A 27,808-nucleotide genomic window follows, 5' to 3' on the forward strand; every position below is an offset into this window, starting at 1 on the left:
ATAACAGGAACTCGTGGTTTTTCCAGAATATTAAATGCACCTTGTAGTATAAATAGTTTAAAAAATTAATAATAATAAAAGCATAGTGTGTCATTTGTTAATTGGGTAATAAATTAGAAATTGCAATCATTCGCAGATTTGGAGTATAAGAGGAATAAAACATCTATGTAATGCATAAAAGGAGAATAATCCATGTTGGGGTGGTAAGGTATCCCTGTCATGGATTATTTTCCTATAACAGCAAAGTGTTTTATTCCTTACTTAATATAACTCTAAGAAGTTAGAGTGACCTTATTGGAGTTGGTGGACCTATTGGCTCCTCCCGCACTGTGTGGGGTAGAGTGATTGGTGCCCCTATGTGCCTCAATTAGCAGTTCACACTTCTGACCACTAGATGGGGCAGTGCACTCCTATAAAGAGGTCATTATTATTTCAATGTAATTTAAAATATATTAAGTGTTGAATGAGGATTTTATAAACTTTTGTCAAACAGCTGATATAAATAATTATTCATTCAGGAAATTCCCCTGTTAGTCAGTTTCCTTCTCATTTCTTTTTGAACCCTTTTAGTTAAACACACCATCTGCATCTCAGATAAAATGGTAATTGTTGCCTTTGGGAAAAAGACCAGTGGTGGTGATGGGAGTGGAAGGAAAGTGTGGGAAAGAATGGCCGGTTTTTGTTCTGGTTGTTTGGAATGTGAAAATTCCGATTTCTCCCATGCACAGCACGGGAAAAGGTCTCCCATGATTCCAGTGGGATGAGGCGTTTATGTGTGGAGTGTGTTTTTGTGCACGCATTACTGCATCTTCTAAAACTAAGATCTTAGTTTTGACAGAAGAAAATGAATGTCACTATTCTTAAACATTATAATTAAACTTAAACTTAAATTATAAGTACAAGGGTTGGAGTTATTGTATGAGGGGTGTAGAAATTGAGCAAGCATTGGAATAAGTGTACAAGAGTTGGAGTAAGTATGAATGTTGGAGTAAGTGTACAAGAGTTGGAGTAAGTATGAATGTTGGAGTAAGTATGAATGTTGGAGTAAGTGTACAAGAGTTGGAGTAAGTATGAATGTTGGAGTAAGTATACAAGAGTTGGTGTAAGTATGAATGTTGTAGTAACTATGAATGTTGGAGTAAGTGTACAAGAGTTGGAGTAAGTATGAATGTTGGAGTAAGTATGAATGTTGGAGTAAGTGTACAAGAGTTGGAGTAAGTATGAATGTTGGAGTAAGTATACAAGAGTTGGTGTAAGTATGAATGTTGGAGTAAGTATACAAGAGTTGGAGTAAGTATGGATGTTCTAGTAAGTATGAATGTTGGAGTAAGTATGAATGTTGGAGTAAGTATGGATGTTCTAGTAAGTATGAATGTTGGAGTAAGTATACAAGAGTTGGAGTAAGTATGAATGTTGGAGTAAGTATACAAGAGTTGGTGTAAGTATGAATGTTGGAGTAAGTATACAAGAGTTGGAGTAAGTATGGATGTTCTAGTAAGTATGAATGTTGGAGTAAGTATGAATGTTGGAGTAAGTATGGATGTTCTAGTAAGTATGAATGTTGGAGTAAGTATACAAGAGTTGGAGTAAGTATGAATGTTGGAGTAAGTATACAAGAGTTGGTGTAAGTATGAATGTTGGAGTAAGTGTACAAGAGTTGGAGTAAGTATGAATGTTGGAGTAAGTATGAATGTTGGAGTAAGTATGGATGTTCTAGTAAGTATGAATGTTGGAGTAAGTATGAATGTTGGAGTAAGTGTACAAGAGTTGGAGTAAGTATGAATGTTGGAGTAAGTATGAATGTTGGAGTAAGTATGAATGTTGGAGTAAGTGTTCAAGAGTTGGAGTAAGCATGAATGTTGGAGTAAGTATGAATGTTGGAGTAAGTGTACAAGAGTTGGAGTAAGCATGAATGTTGGAGTAAGTGTACGAGGGTTGGCGTAACTGCACGGATGTTAAGTAAATGTACAATTGTTAAAGTACGTGTTGAGCGTGACATCGCATGGCAAAGGCATATTTAACTGTGACAAATGTGCCAATAATCCTCGGTTTCATTCTGTGGTTTCTCCAATGATAAAGCCATCCAAGAAGCTGTCCTCTACAGACAATAAGGACTTGATCAACACACAAGAATGTGCTCTTCAGGGAATCTTCCAGTAATTGGCCACAGAATTTCTTTGAGCAGATGAAAAAAAAACAAAAAAACTGAAAATGTCAGGCATATGAGAGAGGTCTCAAGAAATTAAATGCATCTCTCTATCCAGACCAGGCAGAGGTATGGGTGGAATGGTGGGTGGATGGACTGTGTTTATTTTCTTTCCAGAAAATTCAGAATATGAGAGCTGGATCCCTCAACGGGCAGTTCATAAAAGCAGGAATGCACTTCAAAGAATGCACACTATCTGCCCTGCATGGATAAAACAGCTGCTACTTATAGCTGTCTGCACAGGGTCCAACGGTTTCATCTAAACATAATATAGCTGAATGTATTAGCACACACACACCCACACACACACACACGCACGAACTTGCACCAGCATGCCTGCATTTAACTTAAGTCTTTGTACTTTATAAGAGATTTAGAATACTATACATCTACAGCCCAGAGCATTTTCTAGCCAGTGATCCAAGAGAAAAGGAGAAACCTCATCCTCTTTAAAGTTGGCCAAGGATGATCACTGACAGTCAGCATCAAACATCTTCTGGGGGAAAATCGGAATCTGTGCTTAATTATCACTGATGATGTGTTATAAAACAGCACATCTGGAGTGTATTTGTGTAACACACTGCACACTGCTGCGAATACGTGTGCGAGGGAGTGTGAAATAAATCACGGCTCAGCGAGCCAAAACTAAGACCTGTGTATTTATTAACAGGACTCGTGATGAATGAAATGCCAGAGATAACAGGTATAACACTACATTCCACTGTAGTACACATGATGTAGAACAGCTCATTATTAACATCCTAAAAATCGATGCCTTCTTGATTGCTCCATCCTACGTCCTTCAGCCAGGGACACAGGTATCAGTCGTTCAACAACAATTGTTTAAAAGCTCTTATAAACAAGAGAAGAAAGAAACTACACATCCAAGTAGTCCACATTCTGTATTATATTATAGTAACATAATAGTGATGTTTTTTTTTTTTGTACATCCCCAAACTCGAATTGGTTGATTCCACGATCCTACGTCCTTCCGCCTGTGACCGTGTGTGTGTTAATCTGGGTATTTTTTTTTCTTTCTCTCATTGTTGCAGTGAAGAAAGTGTCTTCTGCTTTATTTGAGAGGCTACAGGTGTTTTGTATAATGTGAACATTATTCTTATTTTGAGAAAGTTTGTCAAATAATTTTGTAATATTATGGGGGTTTACATTATTTTACATTTCCTCTTTTTCTTTAGTTCTATATTTCCTGGGATACCAATTTGGTTATTTTTTATTTATTTATTTATTTATTTATTTTTATATATGTATATAAGATAAGATTATATGTCTTTTTTATGTATTGGAATTATTTTTTAGTCTGTGGAAAATCTACACTTTATTCTCCCAAAATATCATTCAAGCCTATGAAATATTTGAAATATTCCACAGGTCACATGTTCTAACAGGAAGTTGCAGCAAACACATTTCCAGAAGATCACGAGAAGAAGAAAAGTAAGGTCTCCTTTTCCCCTTTTTCTTTAGTTCTGTAATTCCTGGGATCCAATTAGGTTATTTTATTTTTTTATTTTTGTCTTTTTTTATATATTGGAATTTTATTATTATTATTATTATTATTATTATTATTATTATTATTATTATTATTATTATTATTATTCCACTAATTTCACATTTGGACTGATGGATTTTTCTGGCCTGCTGGTTTCCACAAGCTTTAATAAATATTTAAAATTTCGCAAGCCTGCGCTGCCTTTGGTAACTTTGGCCACACCCACTGCACAGCCCATGACCCAGAAATCAGGCAAAGTCTGCCATCTTTAAAGACGTATCCACTTATAAATACACGATCTATTAGCTCATGCCACTTTTAAGACAAGTTTTGTGAGGTAGGTTCAGTTAGTATAACTTTCTCTTTATTAGTTTAATTGTTTTAAAAAAAATCAAGCAGAGAAAAATGCATTATTACTGAATGGCAATACTATATATTCAATATACTCTATTATGGATTCCTTTATTATCACATTATGATATTATACAGAATCTAAAGATTTGGCTACATCTAATAAAAGTACATTACAGTGATAATAAAAATGATTAATCACCAGAATATACTGGAAACCAATAAAGGAATAAATTCAATGTAAAAATAAATAAATAAATACATAAATTAATTAATTAATTAATTAATTAGAAAATAAGGCAACACTGCCCTCCAGAGCAGAGCATAACTAAAATTTATGGAGGTCCAATGATGTAAAATTTCTCCTTTAAAAATGTACAAATGTATGACAACAGTTACCTTTTTAATACTTAACTATAAGTTTATACGATAGATAGTATAAGATTACTTTATGGCGTTAAATAACCCTGAATTTACACCAGAATAGTAATGAACTACTGACTCTACAGCACTTTTGCAGCTTTTCTGCAAAGTAATTTACACTTATAATCATTAATTATATAATCATTAACAATCAATCATACTTCAAAAACCATGGTACTTTTTTCGTTTCTATGCGAATCCATATAACTCATGCGTGAAACATCCTTTTCCACAAGTCGTCCATTATAGTTTACGGAGAATCTACACTTTAGTGTCCAAAAAATATCATTCAATCCTATGAAATATTTGAAATATTCCACAGGTCACATGTTCTAACAGGAAGTTGCATCATCCACATTTCCAGAAGATCACGAGAAGAAGAAAAGTAAGGTCTTCTTTTCCCCTTTTTCTTTAGTTCAGTGGTATTTTGATATTGATGAGGTTGCTCTGAAAAGTTGGAAGTAAATTATTCATTAAAAAAAATATATATATATATATATATAATCATTTTAGTGTATCAACACATCATGGCAAAGTACATCGTCTATGTGGTGCATCTCATTTTGAACAGCGCCCTCTTGGGGTAGACGGTTGTCAATTTTCATCATTGAATCATAAAAGAACATTGCTGTGATCATAAAATACTCTGATTTTATAGCATTGAAAATGCTTTCAATGCACTCGGTACTGTCTGACTTCATATCATACAGTTGTTTAGTAGTAATGATTCATAATCTCACTTTCTGGTGTCCCTTAGAAGCACTCGGGTTCCCTTTGGACTCAGGTTCCTCTCAAGGTTTCTCACTTATGCCATTTCAGGGAGTTTTTTTTTCCCTTGCCACCATTGCCTCTCACTTGCTCTCTAGGGATCAAACTATAAATCTGCATCTGCTTTGGGACAATGTCGTTTCAATTCAATTTAACTTTATCGTCATCATTCATATACAGGGACGTACAGTATAACTAAATGTGATTTAGCTAGCCTCATTTGTAAACATATAACACGAGTTAGTTAATAACATAAGACATAAGAGTCTAAGTGAGTAGCATACACAAATATCAGCATACACTGTAAAAGTGCTATACAAATGAAATTGAATTGGATTGAAATTTGATTCGAAGCTTACTTACATATACAATAAGTAAGGAATAACACAAAACAAACTGTGCTCTTATATGAAAATAATGCACACTAAGGGGTTGTGATGTGGCAGTGCTACTACCCCCGAAGTGGATTATTTTCGTATAACAGCGCAGTCTGGAGTGTTTTATTCTACTTACACCACAGCAATTTACCAGTGATTACTAATGATATGTTTAAGTTAACAGTTTACATTTAGATTTAATGTTATGGAAGTCCCGAGAGACAAATGTCTCACCTATTCTCCTGTTCTCACCTATGTTATAGCCATGATAAAAGGTCATTTTCTCTCTCTCTCTCTCTCTCTATCTATCTCTCTTTCAAAATGCCAAAGTGAGGCTTGTCATTTTACTGAGATAACGGAAATCATAAACTCCTCTGTCCTTAAGAATTTCCCATGCTGGGAACCGACACTCCTTCCATAAATGTCAAATAAATGTCACCTGAATCAATGATTATACATCAACGATTATACGTTTTACTTTGTTGAACAACAACACAGTTTTTAAAATATGTTTTTAATCAGTCTTAGATTATGTTAACTTCCACCATACAAGTCCCTGTGTGTGAGCCGTTACTATGGAAACTATACCCAGATAGCAGACCAACATTGAATCAGTGTTAATGCATCAACCAAACTATCATTGATTTTTCACAGGTTCGCACCCTGAACTAAAGTTATTTCAACGATGAAAATCAAGATCAAGATGGACAAAAAAAAAATCAATATTTGTTTAACTAGATGGAAGGGTTCTGCGGTCAGAAAATTAACAGGATTCATCCTCTGTGGAGGATATGAATATGCTCACTCAATTTCAAAGAAATGAAACCAATTGATTAGCGTTGTGTTGCATGAGGGGACGATGGATTCACATTAAATCTAAGCCACACCGGTGGGGAAATGAAGCTGACCAAAAATCAACGTCGATTCACTGTTTGTCTTTTCAACACTGAAACGCAATGAATTCTCTTTGCTATCTGTGTAACCTACTCAGACAAGCGCATTAATAGTGACCTATTGTTCATGTTACAACCGGAACTGCTGTCCGAGCCATGCTTTTTCACAAAAATAACCCTGCTGAAAAAAAACCCAACAGAAACCATCACAGAAATTCTAATGTTTTCCACTACAAATAACATTATAAACCATCAGCTGTTAACCATTAAAACCATTATCAAATGGTTTCCATTACTTAGTAGGAAGTATTAAAGACATAGGTCCTTAATGATATCCACTAGACATAACATACTTCCAATAGAAGCTGACAGATTACCAGTAGAGACCCACAAGGACCATTACAGTTTCCATTAAAACCAATACAATTCCCATTATAACTATTAAAACCATTACAAATTCTATTAGGGTTGGGTTTTTTTTTTTTTGTTTTTTTTTGGTTTTTTTCCAGAATGGAATGCACTCCTTCTGAATCTGATCAATCAGACCGAGCATTCAACTGTGATGTGGTATAAAGCAAGAGAGCAGCATGATGCTATAAATCTGAATAAAAGTGCTTGGACCCCACAGATCGTCGCTTGCGAGTGTATCTTTGCCAGCAAAGAAATCGTGTGATAAATGAAATATTGTTCACTGAGATGGGTTAAGGGATAACTTTAAAAGGTTAAAAAAAAATGTGTGTCTTCTTAAATACAATGTTAGAAAATTATATATATGTATATATATGCTTATTTTTTAACAGGGCTAAAATGGCGTCGAGTTTCGAATTGAACTGAACTGACTTCAGTTCTTACCGCCGACCACAAGATGGCGCTGTTTAGACTGAGCAGCACTGTAACACACACAGATACAGATACAGATACACAGGCACACACACACAACACAAAGAGAGAACAGACTGGTCAAACACCGACCTGCTTGGACATTTAGGTGCACAATAAATTATGGGCAAAAAGCATAAAAAGCACAAATCAGAGAAGCACACATACGACGGTAGGATGTGGTTTTAAAATGTTTTATACTTTCATTAGCTGCTCTAACGGACGGCTAACTTAGCTAGCCACTTTTGAGTCGCGTTAGCTTGTTGGCTAGCTGGATAATGAATGACCGACCGCACGCTGTTTTGTACTAGCTTAGCTTCTCGAATCTGATTGGTCAAAAGCGTCTCTAACCGAAGCTCTGACAGTAGTTCCGGCTGTAATTCAAATCACAGGTTTATAATATTAATGCGCGAGTTATTGTTTCCATAGTAGCATGTCAGCTTGTTTCTATAGGAACAGCTCGTTCACAGGAGCTTGTACAGCGGATGGAGGAAAAAAAAAATCTATACATATGGTCGAGTTTTCTGTAAAGGAGACGTTTATTTAAGGAGTGTCAGAGGGAAAGCTTCAGGACAGAGGGGTCTTCTGCTCTTCTGGTTTGTCTCTCTAACATGACAAGATGTGTGTCTTATTACGTTCGAGAGAGAGTGAGGAAATAAAAGAGCGGCTGGTGAAGGAGCTAGTGTTTATAGCTGCTATAACGTAAGCCAGAACAGGAACTAGCCGCGTTGTTACGCCATCCTAAACGTTTTCCGCGTGTACCACGCAGTAAAAGTACATACTCTGTTTGTGAGGAAAAACGACATACTTCGGAGTGTGTGGCAAAAGAGTACGCAATTCCTCGGACATACTGTCACGTCACGTAACGTAACGGGATAGAACATCGTTGCGTAGTTACGCACGCTGTCACCATGGACACGCTCCTAGTTGCATTCTCATCTTTTCGGCATTTGTTATTCCTTATATAAGGTATAAACTTTATGATTTAGAAAGGTCGGTTAACGTTTAAACCCACTTAAATACACAAGACACAAATCTCACACGTGGGAGGGGCTTAAGAGCGCTTTACTCTCATTGGATAGTGAGATTTGGATGGACAGCTCCCTAGGGTTAGGGTTAGGGGGATGGTAATCCAACAGATCGCAAATTTAGGCTGGACTTAAATACGAACACAGGCGTGTATTTAAATGTCATGTGTATGATTCATATTTACACTGTGTTTGTGCGTCAGAATACGCAGACAGGCCGCTGAAGCTCGTTCTGAAGGTGGCGGGTAATGAGGTCACCACCGGAAGCGCCAGCCTCGAACCCGTCCGCGACGACCAGGTAGATTCTGACAAACACAAGGACAAGAAGAAGAAGAAGAAAAAGAAGGACGAAAAGGACAAAGAGAGCCCTCCAGGTTCGCCTGGCGAGGACAGGAAGCGAAAGGTGATGGATAACACGGTGTCCGTGTGAATGTTTTGCAGAACACAGTTTGTGCGCGGTGTGTAAAGGCTTTACGTTGTGTGTGATTCTAGATGACGAAGAAGAGGAAAGGTCTCGAATCGGCGGATCTGGACTGGGACGAGCAGAGCAGAACTCCGGCCCGGTCGGACGTATCGCAGGATAAACCCCTCACTCCTTTACTGGCTAAACCGGAAGGTATCGTTCTTAACATGGACGCGGATACAAACACGTTTTGTTTGTTTTTTCCCCTGGGGGAAACAGGAGATATTTAAAAACATACGTTTTTAATTTATCCTCGTCTGATTGGCTGCTGTTATTTACATGATCCGGCTGCAACACTTTCCACATTTCTGACTGTTTGTCGTCGGCGTTGTGTGTATTTTGTTACTGGAATCACGCACATCATGTAGTATTAAATAAATCGCTCGATCACTAAAATAAGGCGAGTGCTTAAAAAGCAAACTCGTTGATAGATTTAAATAAATAAATAAATAAAACCTCCTTATGTGACATTTTGGCTCTGTTTAAAACTGCTGTGTGTTTAATAATTGTGTTGTTGTTGTTGTTGTTGTTGTTGTCCCAAATAGAAAAAGAGCAGACTCCACTACAGGAAGCACTGAGTCAGCTGATCAGGCAGTTACAGAGGTACAGACAATTTATTCATTTCACCCGCTTTGAACACGAGTACAGCTAAAGGGTCTGAAAAGCATCACTGCGAAAGAGCATGTGAAACAATCTCGCAATTTCGCCGATCCGAATTTCGACAAAAGCCGCAGTGAATCCGAGCAATATCACAAAAAAAACTCCCTGAAATCCTGTACGAAGATCTTGAGAGTCGCACGGAGACGAAACCCACACGTTGTCTTCAGTATTTCCGTATAAATCCCTTTAGTGTTTGTAAACAAAATGAGACACACACGTGAAGCCTGGTTGCTATAACAACCTGACGCTACGCTGTTATAATCCGATTGAAGAATCTATCACGACTCGATTTTGTTTAGCAGGGCGATTCGTCTAAGCGAACCTTTTGTAACGGTGTGACTCCGAGCGATTATACTGGAGGGAAATTTAAGGCGTACGAGGCTCTTGACGCGTAGAACTTCATTGTTTGTGGGCACGTTCGAGGCGTGACGTTTTACAATCACATCCGTCACAAAGCTCACTAGCCGAATAAGAGTAAAGCGCTGTTAAGCCCCGCCCACATAGTAAAATAGCATGTATCTGCTTGCATTAAAAATGACAAATTGTCCATGTTTTGGAATACTATGAATAAAAAGGATTAAAAAAAAAAAATATCCCAGTGTGTATCTAAAAAAAATAAAAAAATAATAATAACTCTGAGTGATTATGCTAGAGAGGAATTAAGGCGTACGGGTCTCTTGAGGCTTAGAACGTCGTTGTTTGTGGGCACGTTCGAGACGTGACGTTTTACAATCGCGGCATCGAGGACGTCGAGTCACTTAAAGCCGGGGTGCTGCCCAAACTATTTTTTTTAGCTAGCTAAACGTGTCCATTATAGGCAAGTCCTCAGTAAGAACGTGACCTATAAATTAGGGATATTAGTTAACTAGCGAGCTCTGATGCGATACTCAGCCGAGATGAAACGGGCGCCGCAAACGGAGATCGTTCCTAACTAAAACCGTTCGATTCGCGGTTCTGTCATATTCCCGCAGTACACAGTGAAAAGTAAACGTCCGAGTGCTTATATTCATTTGTCAAGCATTACTCGTAACGTGTGCTCTCTTTTTATTTATTTATTTATTTAGAAAAGACCCGAACGCGTTCTTCTCGTTCCCTGTGACGGACCTGATCGCTCCTGGCTACTCTCTGATCATCAAGAGGCCCATGGATTTCAGCACCATGAAGGAGAAGGTGAAGAGAGAGTGCTACCAGTCCCTGGACGAGCTGAAGGTATCGCGTCTGCGCTCATTCTTATCGTTTAATCACGTTCCGTCATGATATGACGCTCTCAGCGATCTTACGACCTCACGATGGCTTTATTTATTCATTTTTTATCATTTTTTTAAAACAGATAGATTTCAAGATTATGTGCGAGAACGCCATGATTTACAACAAGCCGGATACAATTTACTACAAGGCTGCGAAGAAGCTTCTCCACTCTGGAATGAAGATCTTGAACCCTGTGAGTTGACATGTTCAGACACCTGCGTGTTGTTGTGCACTGTGGACACTAGGGGGCAGTGGTGTACGTGGTTGCAGTAAGACTGGAGCAAAGATTTGGATGAACTTAAAAGTCATTTACAAATACATGGATATTTTGATGCACATTTTAGCAAAAGGTGGCATTAGTGTGTGTATGTGTGTGTGTGTGTGTGTGTGTGTGTGTGTGTGTAGGAAAGGCTTGCGAGTCTGAAGCAGAGCATTGAGTTTATGACAGACTTGAAGCCAGGAGGATCAGATGACAGAGAGGAACAGGGGTCATCCAGTGACCCCAAAGACAGGTCGTCTCCCATGGATACCAGTGACAACTCGCAGTCACCCAGAGTGGCACACCGAGACACACCCAGGTACCATCCTGATACCTCTCATCAGCTCACTCAGGCCTCAGCTCATGCTCTGCAACACTGGGTTATTTTCATTTTTAAAAGTTTAATATACATTTTTGTTGTTGTTTTTTTTCTTAAATGTCTTAAAATGTTGACCGACCAATAATAAAGCAGGTCGTAATCACACGATCCTCAGGACAAAAATAACCGCCGATGGGCCTGTTGTGTTTGTCCCAGAGAAGCGTTAAAATAAATATTGGCCGATGAAAAAAAACGACGTGAAGAAACACATATGGTTAAGCGCGAGAGCAGGACAGGACTAGCCCAAAAACATTTCTGTAGGTCAGGAGTGTCAGTTTCCTCTTCCTCTGACTTTAAAACAACTCTCTTTCTCTCTTTTTTGTGTCTTTCTCTGTCACTTTCTGTCTGTCTCTTTCTTTATAGCTGTTTGTATCCCCCCTTGTCTCTCTCTCTATCTCTCTATTTGGTGTCTGTCTATTTATGTTTCTCTCTTTTACTTCCTGTCGGTTGTCTGTCTTTCTGTATGCCTCTCTCTTCGTCTCTCTCGCACTCTTTTTCTGTCTGTCTCTGCCTCTTTCTCTTTCTTTCTCCCTGATCCTTGTCTAACTCTGTGTGTTTCTTTCTCCCTGTCTTTTTCTGTCTCTCTGTTTATACTCTCTCTTTCTCTCTTCCTCTCACTCTCTCTTTTTTGTCGGTCTATTTGTTTGTCTCTGTTACTTCCTGTCAGTTGTCTGTCTGTCTAGATGCCTCTCTCTCTTCTTTCTGTCTTGTCTCTGCCTCTTTGTCTCTCTCTCTCTTTTCTGTCTATCTCTGCCTCTTTCTCTTTCTTTCTCTCTTTCTCCCTGAACCCTGTCTAACTCTGTTTCTTCTCCCTGTCTCTCTCTCTTTCATCAGTCTGTTTGTTTGTCTCTGTTACTTCCTGTCAGTTGTCTGTCTGTCTCTCTCTCTCTCTCTCTCTCTCTCTTTTCTTTCTTTCTGTCTCTGCCTCTTTCTCTTTATTTCTCTCTCTTTCTCCCTGATCCCTGTCTAACTCTGTCTGTTTATGTTTGTCTGTCTCTCTCTCTCTCTCGCTCTCACACACAAACCCTGGCTGTTTTTCTATCTTTTTCTGTTTTTCTCTCTCTTTGTAATATTAAAAATATTTGTCTTACTCTTCTGACTCTTATACGCTTTCTGTCTGTCTGTTTATGACTCTCTGTTTCTTTCTGTCGTTCTATCTGTATTCTCTGTGCTCACTGTCGATTCTGGGTCTCTCTCTCTCTCTCTCTCTATTTGCATGTAATTATTAATTATCGTGAGAAACGAAATCTTGATTGTTGCGACACTATAAACGCACCACTGATCACAATTCAAACTTCATCACCTTCAAGTCCATAAAACTTCATCATCCATAAGGAAGAGATTTCAGGCATTTAACACTTGTTCTCTGAAAGTTGTACTGATCCGTCCTCGTCTGTGTTTGTTTCCAGTAAGGAATCCAAAGAGGAAGCTCAGAGGAGCGTGAACCAGGCAGAGAAAGATCTAGAAGAGATTAAAAAGCTTATAGAAGAGTCCGGAGGCAAATTGTCCATCAGGAGCCTTCAGTGTGAGGTGAGGTGAGGTCTGCGTTTCAGCGGCCAGGTCTCGAATCCGTCTTTCTGCGGACTGTGACTTTAGTTCTTGTAGATAAAAAAAACCCACGGATTTGATCCGTTGGTCTTGAATATTGATCTGTTTTTTTTTTTTTTTTTTTGGTTTGGTTTTACTTGTAGCAGGACTTTGGGCGGAGGAAGTCTGACGGTACGACCACACTGGGCATCGTCAACCCTGCTGATCCGAGTGCTGGAGGTAACAGACCGAGGGGTCTACTGTATATAAACGTCATTCGTCAATTCTATTCATTTCAGAAATGACATTTTAATCATCAATTTTGAGTGCTAATGTAATGTATGCAATATTGTGTGTCCTGGGTAATTACCTTACGTGTGTGTCAGATCCTGGGTACTGTGCAGTGAAGCTGGGGATGATGGGAGGTCGGTTGCAGACTGGAGTAAACACTTTACAGGGTTTTAAGGAGGACAAGAGAAACAGAATCACTCCAGGTAACTCACACACACACACACACACACACATACTCACTCCATTTCTTTGTATGTGTTTCTCTCTGTCTTTCTATCTATCTGTCTCTCTTACCTTGTATCTTTCTATCGCTCTCTGTCTTTTTCTTTGTCTGCCCATCGCTCTGCCTGTCTCTGTCTTTCTCTTTGTCTATCTTAGATATCTTTCTTTGTCTGTGTTTCTCCCTCTCTTTTTTTATCTCTCTTTGTCTGTCTATCTCTCTGCCTGTCTCTGTCCCTCCCTCTCTCTCTGTCTATCGTCTCTCTTACTTTGTATCTTTCGTCATGTCTGTCTCTCTTTCTATCCAAGTCTCATTCTGTCTCTCTCTCTCTCGTCTCTCTTACTTTGGGTCTGTCTATCCAAGTCTCATTCTCTCTCTCTCTCTCTCTCTCTCTCTCTCTACAGAGCAGTGTTTTAAAAACAGTAATAAGAATTAAAGTGCAGGTATTCAAATACTAAATCTGTGATGTAATTACAGTTAGAAAATGCCATGTGTTCAGCATTCTGTAAAAATAACATCTTTGTGCAACACACATGAATAATCTCTTATTATTATTATTATTCATGCACTGTGCTCAAGGCTTTAAGCATTAATATGTTGATAAATGGCGTTTGCCTCCTCTTTGATTCGTGATTAATACCCAGTAGTTGGGAGTTGAGTAATTTGGGCAGCTTTATTTGTAAGCGCACAGTGCACGCTGCTGATGTCCAATAACGTCAAAAAATTACGGAAAAACACAGTCTCTGCCAAACCGTGGGATCGGTGGATAAAGAGCCACATTCCCGACGTGATCCGAAGAGTTTTCCATAAGATCGCGTCCCCCTCACGTGTGCCACGCCTCTTCCTTTTCCACCCTGAACTCAGTTTTACCGAACAGCTGAAATGCCGAAAGTTTCCGTGATAAAACCTTAGACGTGGTGAGAGACAGAATCTGTATCTAGTAAGATGGAGGGGGGGGGAGGGGAGGGATGTACAGGAAGAGAAATGTACAGGAAGTGACCTGCAGGCCTTAAACTCTACATTACACAGCTGTGTGCAAAAGAAGCTTTTCTTTTCTCATGGGATGCTCCGATACCGTTAACACCACCTCGACATGGATCGTTTTATACAACAGCAGTTATGATATATCAGTACTATTTAATTTTGTAATTATTCAAAAAAAAATAAAAAAATACATCACCATACCAACGATATCTCAGAAAAGTGTATCGTGTAAACATTCATCGCGATATGGATGATGTATCGATGATATCACCCAGCCCCATACGGAACAACCCAGTAGCTCCCTCACCGTCCTCTCACTTTCAGAGAGAAACCGTACACCATCAACTCTTCTGTCCTGAAGACTTTACACAGCGACGACACTGGAGACTCCTTCCGCAAACGTTGCGTAAAACGTCACCACATCGATCATGTCGAGTCCTGTTACTACAGAAACACGGGAACGATAACGTATCAGACCGCCGTCTGAGCCGTGCTCTCGTATAAAACGAACCCACACCTTCCGACCAATCAGATTCCAGAATTCAGCTGAGCCGTGATATAAACAGGAGTTAATCAGTAACGATGGAGGACGCGTGCCCCTTGTGTGATCCTGTGTAACACATCCGTCTCGCCGCGCTTGCTTTCTTTCTTTTCTTTCAGTGACGTACATGAACTATGGACCTTTCAGCTCGTACGCTCCGACTTACGACTCCAGCTTTGCGAGCGTCAGTAAAGAGGACTCGGATCTGATCTACTCCTGCTACGGAGACGAGTCCAGCCTGCAGGGTTCTGAGAGGTGTGTGTGTGTGTGTACAACGTGTGTATATTCGAATACAGGAATACACTGTTTAGAAATCAGTGTATATGTGAAATGTGCTATAAAATATCATCTGTATTATCTGAATTGTACGTGTACCGCCTGCGCTGATGATTCTCAGCGCTCGTTAATGTATATATGATGTACGTATTATTATGCTTTGCAAATTCGTTTTTTTTTTTTTTTTTTTAGTCTAGGCATATTTTATAATGTAATAAGTAATAGGAAATGCCTGAAAGTGCGCCTTCAGGCATGTGTGTGTGTGTGTGTGGAACAGTGTCTGCGAGTCCAACCCCTACGCAGTCAATGCCACCATTCATACAGTCATCACATCACGCTCACTTAGGAATGTTATTTCACACTTGTGCATATGTCGTGTGTGTGTGTGTGTGTGTGTGGCAAATTAGTATTACAGATTTCCTGGCCAAGTCAGAAGAGCATATGAGCAGACTGGCGGATAATATCTTGGACTCGCTGACCAACGGAGAGCACTCCAGACATCTGAAAGAGACCAAGGCTGTAAGGATGAAAGGTTTTTTTGTTGTTGTTGTTTTTTTTTTTTTTAATTAAATGCCATATGGGTGAGCAGAACAGTTCTTTCTGCCAAGATCAGGCTGGAAAAGTTCCAGTGTTTCACTTAAAATACCCCAGAACATGTGAACGATTCAATGAAGGTTATAATGCCTAAGAAATGAGTATCCATGGCTAAGAAACATCTCTAACACGCATTAAAAACGGCAGGATTGACAAATCCATGCAACGCCCCCATGTCGCCCTGCCATCCCTAAGCGGCCCGCTAACGAATTAGCTCAAGTTTGTTTATTATTTAATCTCTTCATGAAACGTTATCCGTGTGCATCGTTCACGAAGTTTTCCGTTACATAACAGCCGCCACTAACATTATTAAATATTTTGACTCTCATGCTGCTGTAACGTTTTAAGTTCCCCGTGAGTGATTTAATAAATGTTGAGCTTTTTTTTAAAATGAGTACTTTGTCTAGCTAGCTAGCTAGCTTAGAACGCAGGTTCCGCGGATAAAAGTTCACACTTACCACGTGATCATTTCCGCTCGTACACGATCCCTACAGAAACACCGAGAGACTAGCTATGTTTCCGTCCACGTATTCGAAAGGTTTTATTTATTTATTTATTTATTTTTACATCCAATCAGTTACTTCTGTTAAGCTCCATTCAGTTTCTAGTTACTAAAGGAATGTGTAACTTGATGTAATTTATCACTGATATTGCAGTATATTTCCATATTCCATACGTGTCGGTTAACGCAAGTGGTTCAGAGTGATCGTATCCGTCTGTCCTCTTTAGACTGGCCGAGAAGAGGAAGAGCCGGCAGAGAAGTCAGACGCTGCTGATGATGTCGAGGTATAAACAATATAAAGAGGGGGGAAAAACTGACACTTTTTTTTTTTTACTACTCCAGTTTATTTATAACTGGCTAAATTTAAGTCTGAAGGTTATGGTTATTCATGCGAGTGGTGGGAAATTTCCCAGAGGGCGTTAAACCTGAGTCACACCTACATGACCTGTTTCAGTCATGTGATCTTTTCAGTATAGCTGCTATATTTCTGACTATATTTCACCACCATACTCAGGAAAGCGAAGGTGGGGAATTCAAAACACACCCACATTCTTGATACCTACCCAAAAACATTTTTTTTTATTAATTTTGATCCATAAACAGGACAGGACAGACATTACCAAATCTAACATTCAGACAGTCAAAAGTTTAAACACTCATTCTTTATTATTATTCTAAAATGTGGAAAGAATGAAGTCATCAAAACTCTGGAGGAACACAAACGGAACTGTCGTGATTAAAAAAAAATCCAAAATAAATCTAAATAATTGAGTATTTTAGCATCTTCAAAGCAGACGTCTTTTTTGCCGAGAATTTCCAGAAACGTATTCTTGGCGTTTTCTCACCCGATTTCTTGAGGAATTTCCCTGAGATGCTTTTTAAACAGTATTAAAGGAGTTCACACCGACGCCGGACTCTTATCGGCTGCTTTTCCGTATATTTCTCTCCGAGTCGTCCGTTTAAAACGATTTTTTTATAAATAAAATGTTAGTTTTGTAGTGAAAGAAACGAACACGTCGGCACGGTTATATTTTTATCTATGCCACCGATTTCACACGTTTAATCTCACACCTTCAGATCAAGAGGTTTTTAAAGATCACGAGAAACATTTCAGTCGCGCGTCCACAAACTTTTGACATGAAGTGATACGGTTAAAATGTTGCATGATGGGTTTTGAGAGTATTAACGTATACACGTTTGTATGGAAATGTAATCTAAACATGACAGACTTAAAAGCGCGAGTCTTTTGCAAATGAAAGGAATTGCACATTTCGTATTAAACTTTTATTTTTTAATTTGAACAGTCATGTAAATTGCAGTGGAACAAGTCAAAGAAAAACTAAGTAATTAAGAGAGAGAGAGAGATGTGATGGTGCATGTGCATCCATCACAATGTGCATGGTAGCTGAACGTGATGAATCATTTCTTGCTTGACGGATCCATCCTGGCGTACGGGGGTGTGTGGTCAAAATGGCGTAATCAGCATTGTTGGCTAGACGCTTTGGCATTGTGCGGTTGCCAGTTAACGTTTTTGTGCTCATGAAGGATTTTGTAATTTTGTTTCGAATCACACGACGCCCAGTGCCAAAAGTATAAAAGCAGTTGAAGGAGCACTCTGTGCAGCGAAGTAACGTTTGAAGGCAAATACAATACGAGTCGCCTTCATAGTCTTGATTAACTAGTCTTTCGCAGAGCCTGCAAGGCGTACGTACACTTACGACCTCAACTGTACATAATTCCCTCAAGGTCCGTCTTTCTTACAAAGATATGTCAACGGTAATAGACAGAAATGTGTTTGAATTCTTATTTTGTAAAAGTCATTGGCAAGCTAACGGTCTGATACGTGACTAAACCGGACACCATAACAACCCTAATCGAGATTCGATTATCAGTTCGACAAATTCGTAGCAGGTCCTCATTTCTACTATATAACTCCTAGCTGTAACTCGGATGCTAAAGCCTTTAGAAGGTCAGAGAAGCAGGTAGGGGGTATCTGAGAAAGTTCCCTCAAACCCTCATCTATTGGGAAAGTAAACAGAGGCGTACATTTTACGTGACGGTCTTAACAAAACCGAAAACGTGTTTTTAAAAAAAAAAAAAAAAAAAAAAAGTATTACCCCCGAGCCCTTATTTTACAGACCGACTACAAATAGTTACGCACTTTCTACTGTGGAGGGAACGTACAGAAACAGACTGCAGGAGTGAGTCAGCATCCTACCTTAGTAAGCCTGCAAAATCAGACAGGACCCCAGTATGGTGTCTCTGTCTCGCTCTCGCTCGTAAACCAGCTGTGTCAACAAAGCCAGCCTACTCTCCCACACACACACGTTCACACTCACACAAGGAGCATTTACAGGACATGACAAAACAAAAGCTGTGGGTGAAAAATGGCATAAAAATAAACAGTTTTCCAAATCAGATAAGTTTGAAACGCTCATTTCTAGATTGTAAGGTCTTCCTCGATGGGAAGCGGTCCGTGTGAAGCCAGTGCGAGTCTCCGTGTCGTAACGAATCGAGTAATAAAGGCAGAAATGACCGAGTAACATCTTGCACTGTACAACTCTAGCGTTTAGTAAACGTTTTCCTCGACTTTTTACTTTAGTTCGTCTCCTTCTTCGACACGCTGCGTTTATAGATGATCGAAGAGCCGCCGCGTGAGAAAGCGTACACACTACCGGTCAAAAGTTTGTGGACACTCGACTGAAACGTTTCTCACGATGTTAAAAACCTTTTGATCTGAAGGTGCGCGAATAAACGTGTGAAATCGGTGTCGTAGATAAAAATATAATCGCGCCGACGTGTTCGTTTCTTTCATTAGAAAACGAACATTTTATTTACAAAAAAATCTCGTTTTAAACGGACGGCTCGGAGGGAAATATTCCGAAAAGCAGCCGATAAGAGTCCGGTGTCGGTGTGAACTCCTTTAATACTGTTTAAAAATAATCTCAGGGAAATTCCTCAAGAAATCGGGTGAGAAAACGCCGAGAATACATTTCTGGAAATTCTCGGCAGAAATGGCGTCTACTTTGAAGATGCCAAAATGCTAAATTATTTAGATTTATTTTGGATTTTTCATCACAACATAATTCCCAGAGTTCCATTTGTGTTACTCCAGATGTTTTGATGACTTTATTATTAACTATTCTAAAATGTGGGGAAAATAAAAATAAAGAATGGGGGTGTGTAAACTTTTGAGCAGTAGCGTATGTGGGAATGAAAGGATTTTTCAGTGAGTCTGAGGGAAACCGAAGCAGCACGTCGTGTTTCTCAGATGGACGGAGCAGACTTTTAGGTCCTGGTTGCTTACGTATAATGTATTTTTACACTAAACGCCCCTGTTTTTCTCTCTTCCCCTCTTTAGGTGGTCGGGTCAGAGTTGAAGACTGCGAACAGCATGACCGTTCTCAATTCAGTCATCAGTCTGGATTCTGGCCTCGACCTCCTACCGGAAAGCTTCGACTCGCAGGGTGAGCGCGCGCACTTGTTAAAACACAGACCACACAAAACTCAGCCGAGTCTGCCTCACGACGATTCCTTTTAGCCCTGCTTTAACATTCCTAGCCACCCATAATCGTGTACGGCTGCCGTAGCATTCACTTTTGACGAACTCGCACTTCTGCTCCTCCTCCGTGTCTCAGAAGCCGAACAGTTCCAGAAGAAGCTGGACGAGACGACGGTTTTGCTGAGGGATCTGCACGAAGCTCAGAGAGAGAGACTTAGTGCCAAACAGCCTCCTAATATGATCTGCCTGCTCGCACCGAATGCGAAGGAGTTACAGCTAGGTACACACTCGCGCAAATCCCGGCGCAGAAACGATAGCTACTTACACACGCACACTTTATGGTTTATTCCGTTCCCTATTACCTATAAAACACTTCTGTACGTTCATCAAGTGTTCAATCTGTGTGTGTGTAGCGGAGAAGGTGACTGAAAACTTGGCTCAGCTGACCAGTCAGGTGACTCCTGGAGATGTGAGCAGCGTGTATGGCATTAGGAAAGCCATGGGCATATCACTGCCTAGTGAACCTGCAGAGGGTACATTCACACACCTGACTACAGGTACAGTACAGAACACACACACACAGGCAATATTTAAGATAACACTACTTATCCAGTGTAATATGTTCATTATGTATGACGCCATTTCTAGATCTGTAAATCATCTAAACAGTGATTCCTATATTTAGGGCGGTTGCATTTTTCTGGCCCAGAAATGAGCTCCGCCCCCAGCATGAACAAAGCAGCTCAGCTTTTAAAAAATATAAATTATATATATTGATGTTTGTTTGCCACGATTTCACAGTGGGAGCGGAGCAGCTGGACAGAGCGTGTATGGGCTCAGACGTCGTCTCTGCTATCACAGTGTAACTGTATTGGTCATTGCTGTACTGATGCTTAGTTTGTCTGATGTTTATATATATTTTGCTTAATAAAATGTGTGGATTTTATAAATATATATATATATCTCTGGGCAGGTCCAGTGCTGGAGAATTTTTTTTTTTTTTTAGAACTTTACTGCCATCTCAAGTTGTTCCAGATATACATCATGTGTTCCCTGTTGTTTGTGGGGGAAAATAGCAGGTATATTATTTAGGCATAATGCGTAAAGTCACAGGAAACGTCACAGGTTTTACCCTTGAAACGTGTAAAATTATTTATTTCCATACTGATCCTGTACAGCAAGTTTAACTTACACACCTTGTACTGAAGTTTAAAATGGCGACGATAGTTAGTTTCAGTTCAGTTAAATGTTACAGTGCACCCACGTTACTTTCAGCGTATCCGCTTTATCCGTAGACGTCCACACGGTGCTCAACTTTTCCTTCCTTAAAACGTCATCGTGACGCACGTCAGAAAAGCAGATGCGGCTCGAAGCGAACAGGAATAGGAAGTGCAACAAGGACATGGCCCCGCCTTCAAATAGGAGGAGTCATAATGGCAGTCAGGTGCGTTGCTGTATGTTTAGATCTGCTTAGTCTTCTTAAATTAATCATGGAACAGCTAAAATTACGTAAAATCCTGTTAGATTAGGCCAGAATTTCATGACCATGACAGAAATATGAAAATCGGAAACAGTTCGAAGTCATTCAGCAGGAAGTCTTCACATCACGTCCTAGGAAATAATAATAATAATAATAAAAAAGACGTCCTCTTCATGTTGGAGTGTGCAGGTCCCATCATTTGTTAGTAATGTCAGATTTAACACAAAGACATACGGTGACAATCGGCAGTATTCAAAACGCCCGGAGTTCCTCTTCTGTGAGCTCGGTTAGTTCCCTCCGCCGTTTTTAAGGATCAGAACAGGAGCAGACGAGTTTAAAGTCACCGAACACACGGGGAAAAAACAGAAAGGAAAAAAAAAAAAAAAAACCCTGCTCCAGCATCGGGTTGGATCGCTCCTTCTCGGCCAGTCTGTAAAATGTATATTTGTTCAATGTTTCTGGCTTTGTGAGGGTTTTTTAGGCTTCTGGCCCAGTCTTCTAACATTTGGAAGTCCTCTCAGACTTGTATAACAGCATAAAAAAAAAAAAAAGAAAGAAAACCCTATCCATCCAGATGTGTGTGTGTGTGAGAAGGTCAGCACTTTCAGCTGAGCCCCATTCCCTGCTGCTTATTGGAGTCTGTACACACGAAAAACGTTTTGAGTTCGCCTTTCCCCTTCACGTTGATCAGACCTCGGCAATCGCACGAGTAACCCAACTTCTGCAGCACGTCCGACGTCTCCTCCGTCACCTGGAACGCATACCACGTGCCTCAGTTCATGCAAATGATATGATTTAACAGTCGTCGAGGTTTACATTAGTTAAACTTCTGATGCGTAAATTTACACATAATTTTAAGAGTACGATACGAAGGTTCTTCCTGGATACCAAACTTCTCGTGTAAATGAACAACAAAAAGACTAAATCTTTCTTTTTAAAGCAAATGGAGAAATTCTCATGATTATCAAAAGCCCTAACGGGACATTTACAACCAAATTTGAGGCCGTTTAATGTTAATCTCAAACCTAATAATATGAATAAAAGGAGCTTAAACAACGTCCTGCATGGAGGAGAGTATAAAATCCCCTTACAGATCTGTATTCTCAGTGCTGTTATTATTCCCTCTATTGTAGAACTGCCCAAATATTAATTGTCAGGACACTAATCATTAAAAAAATAAATAAATCAATGTTTTGAACAACCTAAAGTAGGCAGAAAACTCAGTTACACTACATTTAAAAGAAACCTACACATGACATGTTAGCAATACATCTGGAGTTGCACCTTAATAAGTAAATATTAGAAAGAGAGGGTTTTTTGTGGCTAGATTAACGTCTAACCCAACGGGCTCTCATTCCGAGTCGAGTCGCCTCGTACTAAGCATTTCTGTCTTTCTTCTATTATTAATCAAAAGCCTTAACATCAGTGGATAATCATTGGCTTTTGGACAATGCCAATTCTAACCAGAAGGCAGTAGCCTCATGGCAGTTTGGCTTTTTCAATATCACGTGCGACGATCAGTAGGTTTACACGGACGACAATAATCCGATATTAAGACGATACTCTGATTAAGAAACTAGCATGTAAACAGAGATTATTGATGACCTTAATCCGATTAAAGTCATACTCGAAGTAAACACGAATCGAATTAAGACGTGTGGAGGTGTATTACAGACACGTACACACCTTAATCACACTGTTAACGGCGTGCGGGAGTTTTCACCGCATCGTGCGACAGGACACGATCGCACACGGCAGCGCTCGACCGTTTGACGGCAAACGAGAGAGCACGGCCGCGTCCCAAACCGCGCACTTACCTACGTGTAAAACGGGAACATGAAAGGGGTATTCTAAAAGCGACTCGTGTAAACACCTTAATCAGAATATCGTCTCATTCCGAATAAGGTCAGTAATTAGATTACTGCTGTCCATGTGAACGGAGTCAGTGTCTCTAGAATCAGTTTGAGGGTTGAAGCTAAAAGCTTTTCAAATCCGTCTTTGAAAATCTCAGTTTTTAAGCGAAAACAAATCTAGAGTAGGACGTACCTGGATCCTGCCCAGTTCTCCGGTGCTCTCCATTCGGCTGGCTACGTTCACAGTGTTTCCCCAGATGTCGTATTGCGGCTTGCGTGCTCCGATCACCCCCGCTATTACCGGCCCGTGGTTTATTCCTGCACAAACACACAAGCGACATGCTTTGAAAACACTTGTGAAAATATTTATCTCAGCAGGACGACAGTCCTACGACAACATGCGTTTTACTCGCCATGGGAGTAAACAGTTAGAAGGTTTTAACTGCCGTGTATTTAAAAAAAAAAAAAAAAAAGGCCGTAATGACGTCACCGACCACACGAGTGCTTTTTGTGAACTCTAGTCAAATGTCAGTTACTATTCATATCTGTGGGTGAGAACCGCGTCACTTTATGAAAATATACCCTGGACGTAATGAGGCACGAGATGGAAATTAATCCCGAGCGCGTGCACACACACTACACGGAATAAAAATAATGAATTTCACCATGTTCTCATTAGTACGTACAGACGTCACACCGTCGGCAATAATAATAAAGATTCTGTCTCTGTGCCACACGCGTAAAATATTCAGTCACAGGAATGACTCGCTCTCAGTAAAAAAAAAAAAAAACTTTAAATAGCTCTTCAGAGAGTTCAAACAGAGCGCTGGACAGCGGAGTTTTAATAAAAGCTCGACCACGTCAGCGCATTAAGTGACTTTTCAGCCCAGATCAAGCAGATGAGCCGCTCGTTCCTCCTCCATCAACGGTTCCACTCGTGCCAAATCGAAGACGAGAGAATTCTTTAAAGTTTTCAAATCAGTAATCCGTTCCTAAAGCTTCTTTTCAGATTTCAGCGGGATCTTGAGATCATATGCCCGTGTTTCCGTTACCGCACGAGACCAGGCCGCAGACGTGTGACGCTAGGGCGCAGAAACCTCTCCGAAACTTCTGCAGCAGAACGAGTCGGATAAAACGGCAGCTCTGCTCACGGCAAACGGTATCAGGGTTTTCATTTGTTTTCGCTTCGGGGGAAAATAGAATTTAAAAAAATATATATAATGTGCACAACAAAAAAAAGAAAACAAGTACCCTATTCAGATAAAGCAGTTACTGGAGATAGATAGATGAATGAATGAATGGATTAATGATGGAAAAGATGAACTGATACATTAGTGGATAGGTGGATTTAATAGATTTATAGATGAATGGATAGACGGATGGACGTATATTCTCTTAAACTCACTCTGTGTGTGTGTGTGTGTGTGTGTGTGTGTGTGTCCGCTACACTCACCCACACGCAGTCTAAAACTGTTAAACGAATGCCGGTTGATGCCGTCCAGCTTTCCCATCAGGGCGATGGCGAACTCCACCATGATGCCGATCTGTGCCGGCTGCCGCTCGCGGTCCCGGTCCTGCCGATACAGAGCTCACGCTTACCATGTGGAACGTGAAACAGGGAACTGTTTTTGACAATAGGAATTTGTCCCATTACAGTAACTGTCTAACATATAAACCAATAGTTCAACAATTAATACATTTATCTTTCCTAACGCGTTATACCCGGTACCTAATATCTGCTAGAAAATCTGCTAACGGCGGATCGCATCACAATACTGGGAGATACGTGCATTATACGTGAATATATTTAGGTTTGCTAGCAGTGCTGTGTTTAAAAAAAAAAAAAAAAAAGAAAGAAATCCAATGAAGAAAATAAATAAATAAATAAAGATTTCAATTTATCATGTAAAAAAAAAAAATAATAAAAAAAAATGGCCAAAAAAACCCAACCATTCAGTGAAAAAGTTTTTATGAATACATATTAATATAAATACAATACAAATTCAAGATAAAACCAAATGTAATAACCACAATAAAATAATATTAATTATTAATAATAATTATTTTTAATATTATTATTATTAGAGATGGCACCGATCCAATACTAGCAAAAAAATAGATCAATTTTTATTTTTATTTTATTTTATTTTATTTTATTAAAAAACATATTTTCGGATGTGTGAAAGAGTTGAGGCCTTCAGTAAAAAATAAAAAAAATAAAAAAATCAACTGAAGCTGAAATCATATCGGATAGGTCTTCGATCGGAAAAAGAAAAAATGTTGATTATGTCTATTCTAACAAAGATAATAACAATAATAAAAATATGTTTATATCATCATCATCATCTCGCTTTGCCCTATAATCCACAAACACGAGTATGACTAAAACGATGTATACTGCGTAAATAAACTAAAACAAAAACGTCTCAGCTTTTTGTTTAATTATAGTTTTTAACCGTAACATTTTAGTTCGGTTTATATAGAACTAGTTTCCTAGATATTATATTCAAATATAATATCCATACTCATTAATGCCGAGTATTAAGGTGTACCCTTCTGCCCTGTGGCCTGGTGTAGGAACTTCACAGTTCACGTCGTAATGTAATACCTGATTCGTCTCCTGTCCAGGTGTCCCGCTAAGACCTGCAGCAGCCATGTACGTGCTCCCGATAGTCTTAATCTTCTCTACGCCGCTGAACTTTGGCTTAGACAGCAACTGCAGCGACAACAAGAAACGTCTTTAGCGTCGCTTCAAAAGTCACGACACTTACGAACTCGTCTGCGCCGCTGCTTCACCTCGTCGAAGTCCGCGATGATCTCGTTAAGCAGTCGCAGACACTCCAGTCCCTCTTTGTTGATGTCGCACTCGGTGTAGAACTCCTTAAAGTCAGGGACTGAAGCGAACATCACGCACACGCAATCGTACGACTTGTAGTACAGGTCCTGGAGAACACACACACATACACACGCAAAACATTTCTACAGTACATGATACGCATCACGATAGGCAAGTTATACAGAGCTTACCATTTTAAGGATACGAGGTATAACATTTAACGTCAGACCGCAAAAGCCGTCTCAGAACATTGTATCGTGACGCAATCGATCACGGTATAACGAAAATAACCTGATTCTCTTGCCATATTAATCATCCCATCCCAAATGAATACCAGAACACAACAACCGATCAAGTATAAACACAATACAATACAACACAACAACTAGCACGGAAACAGGTGGGACACCGAGAGATGGATGTGGAAGAGATGCATGAAGAAATGGAGATACTTCAATAAATAATAATAATAATAATAATATTTTTACAATAATACCTTGCAGGAAAGTACTTGTGTTTAGAAAGAAATTATAAATTCAAATATTCTGGAAAAAAAATACAAATAAAAAACCCCCGTCACTCCTGCAATATCATTTATAGATCCGTGCATGCTGTCTGTAGAAACGTTGTTTTGTTTGGTTAGTAATGTAACTATTGATACACCCACAGATAAACTCGAGCACGTGCATCTCAACCAGGCAACAAAAAAACATCTGATTTTACAGCAATGTTTAACTGATCATAATATTATACTTGATACGTCCCTAGCGTTCACTCACAAGCTCTTTTCTTTAGAAAGACGTATTAACAGATCAGTGTAACGCTGCTTTTCTAAGGCTAACTGTGAGAACCTAACCGCTGAAAGAACTTATCCGGCGCTAAAAGCTCAGAGTGCCATCCGGGTCACGGCACCAAGTTCTTGGCATCATCAACGAGTTGAGCTTTAGACTCTTGATGATGATTTGAATCTCAAGATCAGTGTTTCTCCCCCTCAACAGAACTTCAGAAAGGCTTCACCAGCTCGCTCTCGAAACCGAAGAGCCTTAGGCTTATGTTCGGAGAAGAGACTGAGATCATACTGCGTTCTGCAAATATTTCCTTCTATATCCTCAAGGAAAACTTAGCTGTGAAATAACGAGGAAATGATATCATCTTTAAATTAAATACCAAATGTTATTCAGCCCACTAATTACGGAAAAGCGTTCACCAGTTGTTCACTGAGAAACTGAAGCCCACACCACCACGTTACGTCCATTATATCTTTCGCTGAATAAAATGTAAGCGACTGAACTGAGTCATGGATGAAGTTCTACATTTATCAAGCTCTGGAGGTTCTACTGCTCTTCACCGCTTGGTGCGTCACGGCACGCCATGGTGTGAAATGACTCGGAATGGCATGCTGCGAATGGACATGTTGAACGCTCAAGCTGGTCCCTACCTTGTACTTCTGGTTTAGTAAAGTGTTAGTGGAGAGCAGCCCCACCTCGTTCTTTTTGTTCTCGCCTACGAACAGCGCGGCCACGTGAGCCGGGAGAACGTTCTCCAGCAGCAGCCGCGTCAGATTCTCACACAGCTCGATCTCGTCTTTATCCGTGCGGTTCTTGTTCTTCAGCAGGAACTCCTGACGGCAGCAGAACTCGTCCTGTAAGGAAGAGGAACGGTTTCACCCACCTGGATCTTAGGAAATAATTTCCCTATTAACGTCTACGCAGAACGCCAACCCTGCTTTGTATCAAATATACATATTTTATACACACACAA

At 39.7% G+C, this 27,808-nt stretch overlaps 2 protein-coding genes across 7 annotated transcripts in view; one reads left to right on the top strand and one right to left on the bottom strand.

Moving 5' to 3' along the window:
• The first annotated feature begins 7,246 nt into the window (after positions 1–7,246).
• brd7 (bromodomain containing 7) lies at positions 7,247–20,813 on the top strand. Of its 3 annotated transcripts, none has more exons than XM_053616932.1 (17): positions 7,247–7,576; positions 8,636–8,835; positions 8,925–9,048; positions 9,441–9,498; positions 10,620–10,764; positions 10,886–10,996; positions 11,209–11,381; positions 12,851–12,971; positions 13,136–13,208; positions 13,355–13,462; positions 15,124–15,259; positions 15,688–15,799; positions 16,604–16,660; positions 19,738–19,843; positions 20,015–20,158; positions 20,292–20,435; positions 20,680–20,813. In XM_053616932.1, exons 1-17 carry the CDS (start codon positions 7,528–7,530, stop codon positions 20,742–20,744), a joined length of 1,926 nt encoding a protein of 641 aa, XP_053472907.1. In that variant the 5' UTR covers positions 7,247–7,527; the 3' UTR covers positions 20,745–20,813. The 3 variants fall into 3 exon arrangements, with proteins under 3 accessions (XP_053472907.1, XP_053472906.1, XP_053472908.1); XM_053616931.1 differs by having other exon boundaries at positions 7,344–7,576; positions 13,133–13,208; XM_053616933.1 differs by lacking the exon at positions 7,247–7,576 and adding an exon at positions 7,842–8,000 and having other exon boundaries at positions 13,133–13,208.
• Positions 20,814–21,962: 1,149 nt separating this feature from the next.
• Positions 21,963–27,808, bottom strand: part of adcy7 (adenylate cyclase 7) — a 69,007-nt gene continuing 63,161 nt past the window's right edge. For all 4 annotated transcript variants that reach the window (XM_053616926.1, XM_053616927.1, XM_053616928.1 and 1 more), the window contains 6 exons: positions 27,531–27,689; positions 26,008–26,154; positions 25,820–25,927; positions 24,665–24,785; positions 23,405–23,529; positions 21,963–22,109 (listed from right to left, as the gene is read on the bottom strand). In XM_053616926.1, coding sequence (XP_053472901.1) covers positions 21,963–22,109; positions 23,405–23,529; positions 24,665–24,785; positions 25,820–25,927; positions 26,008–26,154; positions 27,531–27,689 — 807 coding nt within the window. The remainder of the gene's footprint in view (positions 22,110–23,404; positions 23,530–24,664; positions 24,786–25,819; positions 25,928–26,007; positions 26,155–27,530; positions 27,690–27,808) is intronic.

The sequence above is a fragment of the Ictalurus furcatus genome, chromosome 27 (assembly GCF_023375685.1).
Source record: "Ictalurus furcatus strain D&B chromosome 27, Billie_1.0, whole genome shotgun sequence".
NCBI classification, from domain to species: Eukaryota; Metazoa; Chordata; class Actinopteri; order Siluriformes; family Ictaluridae; genus Ictalurus; species Ictalurus furcatus.

Bases quoted from the DNA above. Each gene is read 5' to 3' on its own strand.
- brd7 (XM_053616931.1), top strand. From the start codon at position 7,528: ATGGGCAAAAAGCATAAAAAGCACAAATCAGAGAAGCACACATACGAC. The intron at 9,499-10,619 runs GTACAGACAATT...TTATTTATTTAG, and splicing joins CTGATCAGGCAGTTACAGAG to AAAAGACCCGAACGCGTTCT. The intron at 15,800-16,603 runs GTAAGGATGAAA...TGTCCTCTTTAG, and splicing joins ATCTGAAAGAGACCAAGGCT to ACTGGCCGAGAAGAGGAAGA.